Source organism: Dermacentor andersoni, chromosome 1 (genome assembly GCF_023375885.2).
Source record: "Dermacentor andersoni chromosome 1, qqDerAnde1_hic_scaffold, whole genome shotgun sequence".
In the NCBI taxonomy this organism is placed as follows: Eukaryota; Metazoa; Arthropoda; class Arachnida; order Ixodida; family Ixodidae; genus Dermacentor; species Dermacentor andersoni.
Window position 1 is genome coordinate 55,080,287 of NC_092814.1, and position 13,673 is coordinate 55,093,959.

Genomic DNA, 13,673 nt, shown 5'->3' on the forward strand with positions numbered 1-13,673 from the left:
GGCACCTATAATGTGGCTACCGAAGAAATATTGAAGAAAATGTGAGACGCCTGGTCCACAGAGAAGCATACATATACTGCTCGGTATCCTACAACGCAGGACAAGACTTTCCGGAGTGGTTGCACTCAGGCGATAGTGTTATGATCTATGGAGTCCCCACAGTGATGCTGGCAAGCGACCCTATAGTTGTTTTTCTAGTCTGCTAGCCAGAAAGCGTCCAGAACTCTGCCAGGCGAAAATCCACTCGGCCAGAGAAAAACGAACATGCACTGAAGTGCGCCGCGCGGTGGTCGGGGCAACACGAGAAAAATGCATGCGCTTTGGCTGGCTAGGACAGCCCGCAGGTAGTGAGAACAAGAAATTGAAGAGGCTCAGTGTGTCCTCGTGAATAAAAGTCAAAGTAGAAAAATAAATAAGAACATAGTTACCTTTGCTGGCTTTAGTGTCTTGACATGGATGCTTTGGCGCAGGTAAAAAACATGTTGATATTCTTTTCTGTGACATGACGGCACAAATGAACCACCACAACGCTTTGTCTCGTCGGACCTCGCTGCGTGCTTTGTCAACTTGTCTGATAGTGTGTTGATTTGGCTTTTCTCGTATGGTACGATCTGCGACTTTAAAGAAATCAATGCACCTTTGGCGTCAAATGTTTATAACAACATTAAACCCACAAAGTTCCAGAATTAAAAACTTAAAGCACGACTTTCGAAATGTCGCTGCACCTTTCACATCAAAAGTTTACGAGTACTTTATACCCATAAAGTTTCAGAATTGAAATCTATGCGCTCCATAGATTCTGCGGCCTCCGCGAGATGCCGCGACAAGCCCACTCGCCATCAAAACACTCTTGAAACTTTATGCTCAGATGGCGCTTCTTGAGTCCTGCGACTCCCTGTGCATGGGCGTTGCCGCAAAATCCGGCCCGAGATCGCAATGTTCGCACTGAAATGTCATTTCGAGCATGAAATAGACATTCTAGACAAAATCCAGAGTGAGTTCCGACACTGGGGGTTGTCTTGGTTGGCAGTGCATGATGGCCCAAAAAAATTTCGGGGGGGGGGGGGGGGGGTGCTGAAGCCACGTAAGCTCCCCCCCCCCTGGCTACACCCCTGGTTGTTATGTACCCGTAGCTCTATTTGCCATCATCATTTCAAGTTTCCATCTTCCTTTAAACTTTTGTTTTGTTTAAACTTACTATTAGCAATACTGTACACAAGCACACTCCCTTTTGACATCCTGACAGCCATTACCTGCAGTAAAATAAACTAGCCAAGCCTCAAGGCTTGGCTAGTTGGACCGAAATATGGAATCTGACATTTTGATCACCTTTACAGCGGAAGCTGTAACAGGTTTTTTGAGCTCTCAATATGTTTGTATACCTCCCTGTGGGTCATGCGACGAAACTAGCCATCTTGCACAACCTCCATACTTGCTTCAGGTATTTGCATGGAAGATGATCAACACTTAATTGTAACCATTTTGAAAAACTAACAGAAATCATAAAAAAGTCTACTGGAAGCATATGTATTCTAACCTAATGTAACTATTACCAGAAAGCTGGGTTGTGTTTGGTATAGTGAGCAATGTTGTCATAGTAAAAGTGATCCCACATATGCACCAACAGGCAACTCTTAAATAACGGGACCCAAAAGCGAATCAAACATAAGCAAATGTATGCACCAATCTTGCGAACAATGCAGCTCTACTACAGTGAATTAGAAGGGCACACTGAACACCCCCCCCCCCCTCCCACACACACACACATTAAAGCCAAGTTGGTGTGTAATTGGCTCCTTTATTACACTAATGGAAAAAGATGAAGGAAAGAAATTCCTGCTGACTGCTCTGTCCAGCATTATGGCTGACATCTGAATGGCAGCTAGCAGATGGGGATGGGAAAAATTTAAAGGACAAAAAGGGAGTATAGATAGTAAGAAGGCTATCTGCACTTTTATGCATTTTGCAACCAAGTAATTTGTTCTACCTTAATTCATGTGTCATACATATCGCAGTGTTTGTGGCATGGCCCCACATCCCACCAGTATATACAGTTTGTCGAGTAGCCGGAATGCGAGTCCCGAATGCTCTAGGATGCCACAGAGTATTATGAGCTGCTCCTTGCACACGTGAGGGGCATTATGGCCCTAGGACCGCCTCAGCACTGGCAGCTGGCAGCCTGTGCATGCAGTAATGACCTAAGAATTCCTCCAGTGGTGGTAGAACTTTTGGCCTAAAAAATATTCCAAAGGGTCACCAAGGCAGAACCTCAGCACCACTGTTAACAGAAGCTGTCTTTCTGGGTTCCTTTCAGCTGCTCACAATGTTGCCATAGCAACAAGGCAATCACAGTAACAACTCGCAACAATACAAGCCGTAAAAAAATCACTGCAAGAGCAAAGTGGAGGAGCAGCTGCCGCTTTAATAATGGCACTCACATTCTGTTTCAGTGGTCCCTCATAACTATTATCCTTCTAACCTCTTTATTCTTAAGTGCTTATCACAAAAGGGATAAAAGTAAGTGCAATGCATGTCAGTGTAAGCAGAAATGACCACAGCACCAAGGGCAGAAAGTTGCTTTTTTATGTAACAAATTCAACGTGAAGGCTAGAACAAGAAAGGAAGGCGGGGGAAAGATCTCACTGTCACTGTTCATTCACTGGCATGGCATTGTTCATCAGCAGTACAAGGTTCAATTCACATAGATGGCATTCCCCAACCAAAAGTCTTCAAAAGGGGCTTCAAGCTGGACAGCGAAACTGGGTACATATAGGAACCAACACGTGAGCGTATCCACCACTGACCAGCCTTTGCTTGGGAGCTGCCAACTGGAGCATACCTGTAGTGATAGTGCTCTGCCCTGATGTACCTAAAGAGGAGAAACAAGCCCCAAAACAGGCAATGTGTAAACGTCACTTCCCAAGCACAAAATATTGTAGCTAGAGAAAGATATATAAACCCACACTTATAATAGTCCTTAAGGTTAGCAGTAAAACTCATGTGCACACTATGCAGAAACGTAAAGGTTCTGGACAACAGTGGGTTTCTCAAGCTGGTCACATGCAACACTGCAGTATTCTAGAAATGTGTAACATCTTGGCACACAACCACCAGTGTTGGCCATGGGTTGGTTTATAGACTTAACCAACCAGGCATAATGTTAATTACATTGTAATGAGGAGAAAATTTAATTTGAATTTGGTATAGCATTGTCCTGATGAAATGCAAGACCAATACCATCAGATTGAAAAAGTTTACTACTTTTAGTTCTTGGTGGCCAGCTAGTCAAATGTGGATCAGCATGCAAGACACACAGTTCTGGATGGACGTTTGAGCATCAAGTGACAAAGAACTGAAGTGCTCATTGCCACACATTATCAAAGCTTCTATGAAGGACTCATAAAGGCAGGAACACTACAGGAGTGAATGCTTTCTCACACGTTTGTATTGCAGCACAAAGAAGGACACAATAGCCAAGAAAAATTTGCATTTCATCTTATCCTGCACATGCAGCCCAGAACTAAGAGGGGCATTCTGTGCTTACGTTTGGAATATCCACTCAGAGTTCACCTCTTTATGCCTTGGCTGTGAGGAAATTTTATTAACTACTTGAATTCCACCACTCAGCCTTTTGTGGGTGATGGTAGTTGTCTAGTACTCGGGGAGGGGGGGGGGGGCACAGGGGGGCTCGGCCTCCCCTCCATTCTTTAAGAAAGGGCTTGGCCCCACCCTTGGCAGTTCAACTGTAGCACTGTGGCACCCATTCGACAAGCACTGGAGGTGATTTTATCACCAGTAGTGCATGTGGAGCAATTGTAACTCTACAATTTTTCTATTAGTGATTTAATCACGATTAATCAGTTCACATGGCATAAGCAAAAACAGGAAAGCAGGTCTTGTCGTACTGCTGCATGCATTTCTCTGAGGCACTGCACATGACGGTCACCACCGTTGTTTGACAGCATACTGATTCATGAGCCACCTGAGCGTGAAGCTATCTGATCGTGAATTAGTGAAGGTTCACCTTGGCTGCGGAAACTGAATTCCTATCAGCCTCAGCCTGTAGTTCCCTTTTCAGACAGCAAGGCTGCGCTGCAACTGTTACTGCGCAGGCTTACCCTCAACAAGCGCATTCAGTGTGCGTTACATGGTGTTAAACAATTACAGAAAGTCAGATTTACAATCGTGATCCAGTGGGTACCTGCCCATATCGGTGTAACAGGCAGCGAGGCCGCTGACAGTCTGGTGCAGATAGTGGTACAATTCAAACCAATGCAGAAGGCTCCCCAGGATGCAAAAAGAGACACTAAGAAGGCCATTTTAGGCCACTTCCGTTCACTGTGGTCTCCACCGCATCAACCTTTTATGAATAGAGGACATGGCCCACTATCGTCGTGTAAGCATTGTCAAGCTCTTGGTGACACTGAACATTATATACTAAAGTGTCCTGAATTTGAAGCAGAACACAATAAATTAATAGATGGACTTAAGCGCAAGATGGCACCACACTCAAATGCAGTGACATTTTGTCCCGCGAAAATGGTCAATATTTAGGAGGGAGGTGGTTTGGCTCTCCCTAAAGTTCCTCCGTGACAGAGTTTGGAAGTGAATGGTGACCTGTGTGGGTTGTCGTGCTTTGAAAAACGCACAACGTATTGGGCTCCAAATCAACTTGTTTTCTGAACCTGGTGTTGTTAGTTACACTGCAAAAGTTTTCAGACCATATCGCACTTGGTAGGTCGCATGCAGGCGGAGCAATTGGCAGAAGCTTTTGCAAGACTAGGTCCGCCTGCAGCAAGCAACACCCCTCCTCCTCTTCCTCCTCCTACTACTTCGTTATATAGGTTACCAGTTGATTATCATTTGTTTAGTTGTGCATTATGATTGCTCTGTTATATCAAAGGCACATGAAATTTGTCCACTTTTGTAGGCAAGTAGGTGCGAAACCATAAAATACATTGTTGTAGTGCCTCAGGTTGTGAATAAAGCAAGGCAACTCATGTTGTGTTGCAGTTAGACTTGTTCGCTCTGTGTTTGTATGTACCTTTAACCCTTTACCTTCCAAGTTATCTTTGAAGAAGAAAAAAAAATGTTTGCAAATTGCAAATGTTTCCTAAGCGCTTGACTAAATCGGCACATGAAATAAATGCCCGAAATAAACTCAGAATAATGTACTTATTATCAGAACACCCATAAAAATTTCTTTAAAGGAAGTTGGCTTCACTATACTGCTTAAGTTGGCTTTTTCAATGTCAATAAAGTAAACAAAAAATGAATGTCCCAAAAACAACTTCTGTGGCCTGGGAGAGTTATGCAAAACCGACTGTCATGTAGAATCACATTTATAGTCATGTAGAAAGGCCCCAGTACTGCACACATCAAACCCAATATCACAAGGAGTGCCATTCTACAGTCTTCATGGTGCATTTGCATTTCAATCTTTTTATACCTTTATATACTATAATATATATAGGTCAAAGCATAGAAGCATATATGAAAGAAGGCTGGTTCCCAGCCAAAATGTAAGTAAAATCCTGGTATTTTTTAATGTGTATTCTTTGACCTATTTCACTGCTGGATCCTGTGATCCAACGATTCACTGTGTGTATGTGCGTGTGTGTGTGTGTGTATATATATATATATATATATATATATATATATATATATATATATATATATATATATATATATATATATATATATTTGAGCATGTGGAAGTGTGCGCTACACTGGTCGCGGCCCTGTGAGATGCCCCCCCCCCCTCCACTGCAGGGAGACTTTAAGCACTGGTTGTACTCCTCCTTACACATCCGGCAAAAGTCTCTTGCTGCTCAGGATTGATGTATGCCAGTAGGGCACATAAAAAGCAAAGCAGCATGCAAGAAAGTAACTAAGACTGGCATAAGTGTAACGAAAGACCAACCCAAGTGGGTATGTTGTGCATCGTGCACCAGAATCGAATAGAATTTTGGCACAAATAAGTATACGCCTCTAATTACGATAATTAAAAAAAATAATGTGAGAATCGAGTGAGTGCAGGAAAATGAAGAAATATTTGCGATTTCAACATAATGCCAAGAATAAAAAAATGCAGAGATGCATCGCTTGGTGACCATATACAGCATGTTAACAGCGTGTAGTGGATGTTTATAACAAGATGAAATGTTGCACAAGCGAAGATGTATGCAACAACTCACACACTTTGACGCATGCCATTTTTCTTTCTTCTTTTTTTTTTCAAGGTAAGCAGTGCAAGTCAATTCCATATTCCTGTGCTTTCGTTGTGCACTTCGCTATTTCTTTTCTTTTACACAATCGATAAGCAACAGACTCTGTCCTTAGTGTTCCTACCGACATCAGCAACTCTTAGTACTTCTTTTTTGGCAACACCAAATCCTAAAAATTGTTATTAAATGTTTTTCATTATTAACTGCTTATGAAGTAATGCTACAGACATGTAGATGATGAGTGCTTTTGAAGAAGATCGAAAGACACAGAAAATGATCACTGATTTAATATTTTGTGAATAAACAAAACTGTACATAAGCCCCTTATTCCAATAAAAAGTGTGCATTTCTTTTTGACTTTGCTTAGTTGAAACTTTATTTGAACACTATCAGCATCTCCATGAAGATCAATGGGCATTGTGTGTGTGTGTGCATGTGTGTGTGTGTGGGGGGGGGGGCAGTCTCGTTGATCTGGCACACAAGTGGCAAGAAAATATACTGATTTATGAAGAAATCAAAACTTGACAGCTTATATCAGTCAACGTTTCTTATGGGCACCACAATAATAATTTTACTGCTTTGGCACATCCTTGCCTATGCAAGAAAAGACAAGAACAAAGGTACAAAGTAGTTTATTAACTGTAGTCACTTACCTTGGTGGTTCTCTGTCCATAAAAGGGTTTTTCAAGATTATTTTAGAAACGTTTTTGTCATTGACTAATAGTTTTGCAACAAAGTGGAAGAGCCATGGGTGGCTCTGATAGTCCTGAAAGAAAAATTGTTTCAGTTTTTTCTTTTTTTCCTACTTCTTTAAAGCATTAGTGCTATGTTCTGAAACAAGCTCTTCAAACACTAGTAGTATATTCTGAAAAAGAAATGGCAGCATGGTCATGCATAAATGTCTGTGCACCACAGGCACTGTGCATGCTATAGAAGCTTTGTTCCTATACCACCCAGTGTACTCGCAATAACAAGCAGAGAGGAGACACCTCAGAAATGTTAAAATTAAATTGTGGAGTTTTAACATCCTGAATCTGCACAGTGGGTAATGAGGGACACCGTAGTGGAGGGGCTCCAGATTAATTTTAACCTACCGAGGTTCTTTAATGTGCAGCCAAGGCACCAGTACACAAGCGTTCTTGCATTCTGCCCCCATCAGAATACAGCCACAATGGCCAAGAATCAATCCTGTGGCCTCGTGCCTAGCAGTATAATGCCATAGCCACTACCACAGCGGTTGGCGTCTCAAAAACATGGAAAGTGCAGCTTCAGTGAAAGGTGTTCCCTTAAATGTGTGACAGAAAAAGTACCTGAAATCCAGCAAACCACATCAGCCAGTCTAGCCTGTAGTGATATGGGCTGATGAGACAGGGTCGCCTAAAGACATTGCCAGGCTTGCAGAAGAATTCATACTCTTCCCATACAGCACTTCTGTTGTGTGGGTCCGGGCTGTGTGTCCCTTGAATTATAACCTCTCTTCTAGATTTTGTTATGCTGCATGGATAGATGGGAAAAAAGAGAGATAGTTAGTTTAGCAATATTAAAACTGATGCCTTACCCAACAGTAACGCAGCTTTCAAATAAATTGCTTCATTTTACTTTTTTATTCAGTTAATTAGTTAGTTTGTTGGTTAGAATATACTAGAGATGTCAGGCCCTAGCAGGAGAGGCATAGGTCACGAAGAAAAATAAGACAGGGGTGCTGACTCGCCTATCCTGCAATGCATTTGGCACGTCCAACTACTGTCGTGGCAGACAGCACTCTCTAATCTTCTACGGTGCTCTCTCCCTCTGCTAATCTCCTCTCTTCATTGTGTCCTTATGATGTGTTTTGCTCCCTTTCTTTGCTAGCCATGTGTTGCTATACCAACAGGCTCAGAAGTAAATACAGCAAGCACAGAAAGGAAAGATGCCCAAATTTTGATGCCACCTGTTGTGTCACAAAGCTAGAGCTTGCAGCACGCGCGCACACGCACACTCACACACACAGAGAGAGAGAGAAAGAGAAGGAGAACAAGACAAGTGATACAACCAAACAAACAAAAACTGCCAAATAAAATATCGCCATCAAGCATCAATATGTTCAACAGTTTGTCAAAAGTGTTAATGGCAGCTTATTCCGATCTAAATATCACATGGAAAGAAAAGAACATATTTAATGTTTTAGTACTAGCATTACAAGGGACACCTGCATGATGATATTATTAGTTGTATGTTCTCTGGTATGAGATAGTGCTCATAACTGAGAGAGAACTGATTATTTTTAAACAAGAAGAGAAATATTAAGCTCTGCACTTTCTTACTTTCTTCAGAACTATCAAATTAAACACATACATTCTTTAATAGTTTGTGCAATGGTAAAAAAACCTGCAATTCCTAGTTAAAAGTACACTAGGTGGCCAAGAATAACTAGCCTATTTATTTTTATCCAGGCAGCTGCCTGTAGCATGAAAACAACCAGAAAGCACACTGCGCCAATCAAACTGGTATTTAAGTGGCCTGAAACAAGAGGCCTTTGTAGCTAAGTAGGCAACTTGAAATGCTAATTGCATGCCATTATATAGGCAGTGCTGACAAAGAAATTGTAATAATATTTGTAGAGCTTGTGTTTCATGGGTTCGTAAGTGATGCATACTTCCAGAGGATGGCAACATAAAGACTGAGCAGCAAGTTAATCTCCACACAAAATACTTGGTTTCGTTAAGTTTACAAGGCACTTGTAAGATACTTCAGAAGTTCATGTCTAAATTAACTGAGGCATCAGCAAGCTATAAAAGATTTTTGAAAGTACCTTGTCCCTTGGATACAATACAATGTGCAAGGTACGGCTGTGCTTAATGAATGCATATTCTGTGCTTAACATGCTTCTTCAGAGGGAGCTACCACAAACGGCTATAACAGTGCAGCATGTTAAAAAAGCCACACATGTTGCACCAAGAAAAAAAAAAACACTCACAAAAAGCAATACACTGGCATTTGTATGAAGAATCACAATGACAACACAGGTGAATGGTGCCATGCACTGCTGTTTGTTCAAGCAGTTCAAAAACAATTATGTGCAATCACTAACTGTCACCCAAACAACACTTCAACATGTTGCTTCATTTGCTATTCTAATTCTAGGAAGGTACAAATCCATCTTTCAGGCAATATATTCCAGTTAATGGTCACAGGACTACTTTGAAATTACTTCTTACAGTCCTATTGTCAAAAGCAACTACAAGGGGTCATCCAGAAAGTGCCAGAAACATGCTGCCCTGCCTTCACGAAGAGGGATATGGTGCGTGATGGTGCCTCGAATATCAGTGTGAGCTCACCTGAGGTTTTCGATGGCAAGAATAATGACACTGATTTACATTGTCTGCTTTTGTAATAATATGTCAATGTTGTTTCACATTGGCCGTGATGAGTTTTGAGCATGTGTATTTGTACATCTCTCAATGTGTGGGTGTGTTTCTATGTGTAAGCACTGTTTTGCTTTTTCTTATTTCATCCATGCACATCTGCATTCAATGCTCCTTTGTTCAGTTGTGAGGAGGAAGGATGCAAATACAATGCCATATTTGCATTGGTTATCCCAGTTGAACTGCATCTAAAACATTCACCATCCCCCATAGACGTTCTACTGCTCTTGAATTGGTTGAAATTATAAGTTTGGCTGCAGCTCATGGCATCATCTCCAAAAGCTTGCTATAATATTCCTCTGTCTTATCCATTTGGAAACAAACTTTACATTGTTCTTCCAAGTCATTCATGGCCAATATAAAACAATATCAACATACCATTAGAAAAGCACACTATGTGAATGAATATCATCCTTTGTAACAAATACCTCCAGATTAACTCACTATTATGGCCTACATCTATTGGCGGAGCAACATACCACTCTGTGCTGAGGTGTGGCAACATGTTTCCAGGAACTTCTGAATTGCCCGTTTGCACAAAAGATTAAGCGTAAGCAAGTGTTCTAAGCAACAAAACATTCATGTGCATCCTTTCTAAAAAAATTTCCCTAATGAATTTAGACAAGGCTTTCCAAAGTATTACCAAATCAAATTATTGCAATCACTATCTCAATTAGCAATAGAATCTAGATTTAGGCAAGTCAACTCATGTTTAAACTTGTAAACTTGCACTAAAGGTGGGATAACATGTTCATTGTATGTGTCCCTTTCACTTCTGTTCTATACTTAGCGCACATTTGCAAGTTTAAATATGAATTAGTAGATTTATTAAATTAGTAATTGGTAATGTATTAAATATAGTTAGTAAAAGTAAACCAACTAGTCCCTAGAAAGTCCTTTTTAGCAAATGTATATTTCATGAATTTCAGATAACAGGCTGCCAGGATCAAGCTAGAGTAACATGATTCTTAGTTTAAAACTACTTGAAATTAAGAAAGAAAAGGAGAGGAAAATGAAGAAGAAAATAACAGAATAGCCCAAGTACCTTCCAAATGCTCCATAGGTGTTAACCAGACGCAGGGGCTCAAAGGATGTGTTCATCTGTTGATTTGGTGAGATAAGATTGATCACAACAGGTATGCTTAGAAAACCAAGGCATAGTGCAAGGGCCATATTTGTAGCCTTCCTTCCTTTACCTGTAAAAGTGTGCAAGAGCCAGGTTTCTAATCATTTAAAAAATGAAAACAACATTGATAAGGTACATATGAATATGAGGTACATTCCTTATATTGTTGTAGCAGGCCTGACGGCACACTTGTCTCCTTCTATGAGCCTTCAATATGCATTAGCTTCAGTCTGCTTTAATTGTATGTCATATGTATTTTCGATAGATGAAACTGCACTGCTGTTCTGAACTGCGTGTGGAGGCAAACACAATCGGAATTCCTGCACTACATTGGTGTTTAAGTCCTCTAACCATTTATGCATTTTTGCTGCATGATTTTTCTTCTTTTCACAGCAAGGACAGGCATCAAAGGGACTTTCAAACAAAATTAAGTGTTTCCTTTTCCTTGCATCAAGTGGCAGTTGGCCATGCTTTCAGCATTTGCCACAGTGCCAAAATCTAAGTCGGTACCTTTATTTTAATGTCTCAGAAATCAAGATCCTTGTGCTGACTGAACCACCATGAAGTGGCAGCTTTGTACAGTCCCATAAAAGTATTAATGTCAATAATTGCACCTTGACTGACTGGTTAACCAAGACCATGCTGCCAATGTTCCTAATGAATTTATAGATGTTAACTTATATATGTTAATTTACATTACATTTTTTTCTTGGAACTTCAAAACACACAGATTTCACCAGGTGAACTGTGTATGCACAAGCTTTCCAAAAGTGATCCTGCCCCCATAATAGTTACAGTCCTCAGAGCATAGCTGACTTGGCTGGTTGCAAGGCTCTTAAGCTCACTGAAGCTTCCTGTCTGAATCATCCACTTGTATGACCACCAAGCCTGGTTGGTGTCACTGCTCGCTCTTCTGATGTATTTGATCACATTGCATTGTTCGTCATGATGTACTTCACTAAATAAATAAGACATAATAAAGTACAGACAGTCAAAGCAGTCAGCTCAAATAGCTCAGGTCAATTTGCCTTGTTTTACCTACTTTCGTTATATCATATCTGCAATGGAAATAGAGCTAAAAAAAAGCCCTCTGTTCTCCCTTGAAGAGCATAAATTTGTAAATTTGAGTAAATGTGACCGCTTTGGCTGCAAACGGCAGGCGGTTAACAAGTTGTTAGTTCGTGGCAGTGGTGCTTTTGTTTAAGAGGATTCATGGCTCGCCAGTTAAAATTTGTGCTTAGAGAGAACATGTTACATTACAAGAATTACACGAACCTTATTCAGACACATTATAGCATTGAAATCTACCATGCAGATATGGCATTACGTGCAGCATCAACTACAATGCATGAGTGCTGAAAGGTATCTGGTGGTCTTACTCAACTCATCTCACTTGCAGTAGGTATGAAAAATCCACGGAGATGAATAAAGTTCTCTGAAAGTGTTTCTTAGTTGCTGCATTGTTCAATTTGATCGGCTTGTTTCACACTCCAGTCGAAACTTTATTTTGTAGTAATGATATAAAATGAGACACTTGGTCTTGCTACTGCTGTCTAGCACGTTCCAGTATACACAGCGAACTTGTCCGCTAACACGGAAAGCTGAGCAAGTTGGTCAGGCTTTATGATTAAACACTAGTGCAAAAGGATGTACCTAGAAGAGAGGAAAGGGGAGCTATACACAACACAACCAATTACTTACAAGTAAAGTAAAACTGGAAGCCAGAAAATCAAGAAGGCCAAAAGCACCTAAACTGACTATGTCTACTTTGATGTCATCTGGTAAGTGCGGGTTTTGAAGGATCATGCACTTAGCCCTTCAGTTATTAGTCAGCCATCATATTATGTGCATGTGCTCCTTTTCTCTGTTCTGTCTGCGTGGTTCTGCACTAGTTTTTAATCATGAACTTGCCCATTGCACATCACTAACACAAACATATTAAGGCAGACAAATTATTTAATTATTCAGCTTCACATTGCTCACAGCAGCAACATAAGAGCACAACAGGAGCAATACGATCACCAGCATGCACCACAGAAGCAGTGGCCTAACGCCAACTCCTGGTGAGATCGGGCATTCCTTTATGTACAAGAAAAGAGAATGGTCGAACAGGAAAGCATTTTTACTAATACATTGCTTGGCAGTACTTTTGCAGTAGCCTTGTGCTTTCTGAGCACAGATGCATGCCTCCTCTTTTCAGCATTTGATTGACATTCACTGAGATATGGAAAGGGCTGATGTTGCTCACACTCTAAGCAATGCTTAGGCTCACTCTGCTGGCTGTTGTTACCGTGGCAACCATAGGCAAAAAGTTAAACTTTTCCGTAGGGGGGGGGGGGGGGGGGGACGAGCTGGGGCCCAACCAGCTTTCCAAACCCCACATAACAGTTGCACTTGAAACTTCGTGTGACCTTGAAGAATTTTTCACTCAAGTGGCGGCCTTATGTGAGTATATATAAGACCATATAGTAGGAGACAGTTCAATTTCACAGCTTGAGTCCTCTCGCACCACCAAGAATTTGGCATCTCTCGGTGATGAAATCTTCATTCGTGAAATTGTTTTATACTTCCCTATCACTAATACTGCTTCGCCTTTCCAGAGAAACTGCAGCATCTGTCTCTTTTCTTTTTCTGTGAGTATAAGCACTGCCACCCATGACTGCTGTTGATTCTGATTTTGAGTGAATCTTGCTTAGCCTCATTTCGGTTACTAAGTGAATTATACAGGCTCCCAACTAACATGCACCAAGACTTAAAAAAAAAGCACTTGGGTTACTCGAAGAAAACCTAGTGCATATTGTTTCCAGCACAATGAAGTAGCCACCAGTATTTTTTTCTTGTTACTGAGACTTAATTAGGTAGTATAATTAAAGATCTAACTCGAGAAGTACTGTCCTAATTATCAAAGTGTCAATG

The 13,673-nt window shown here is 41.0% G+C and overlaps 2 protein-coding genes across 10 annotated transcripts in view; one reads left to right on the plus strand and one right to left on the minus strand.

Moving 5' to 3' along the window:
* LOC126544474 (uncharacterized) overlaps window positions 1-13,673 on the plus strand; it is a 36,068-nt gene that overhangs the window by 8,884 nt on the left and 13,511 nt on the right. The window contains exon 1 of one of the 3 annotated variants that reach the window (XR_008608520.1): window positions 10,834-12,538. The exons of the other annotated variants lie outside the window; for them this stretch is intronic. The gene's annotated coding sequence lies outside the window, so the exon portion shown is untranslated. Of the gene's footprint in view, window positions 1-10,833; window positions 12,539-13,673 lie in introns of those variants that run through there. 3 annotated transcript variants of the gene reach the window in all.
* LOC126544478 (lipase maturation factor 1-like) overlaps window positions 2,566-13,673 on the minus strand; it is a 37,271-nt gene continuing 26,163 nt past the window's right edge. For 5 of the 7 annotated variants that reach the window (XM_050191814.2, XM_055061508.2, XM_055061507.2 and 2 more), the window contains 4 exons: window positions 10,677-10,827; window positions 7,538-7,721; window positions 6,881-6,993; window positions 2,566-2,869 (listed from right to left, as the gene is read on the minus strand). In XM_050191814.2, the coding sequence (XP_050047771.1) occupies window positions 2,698-2,869; window positions 6,881-6,993; window positions 7,538-7,721; window positions 10,677-10,827 (620 nt within the window). In that variant the 3' untranslated portion in view covers window positions 2,566-2,697. The remainder of the gene's footprint in view (window positions 2,870-6,880; window positions 6,994-7,537; window positions 7,722-10,676; window positions 10,828-13,673) is intronic. The other 2 variants (XM_055061506.2, XM_055061504.2) reach the window with 2 other exon arrangements.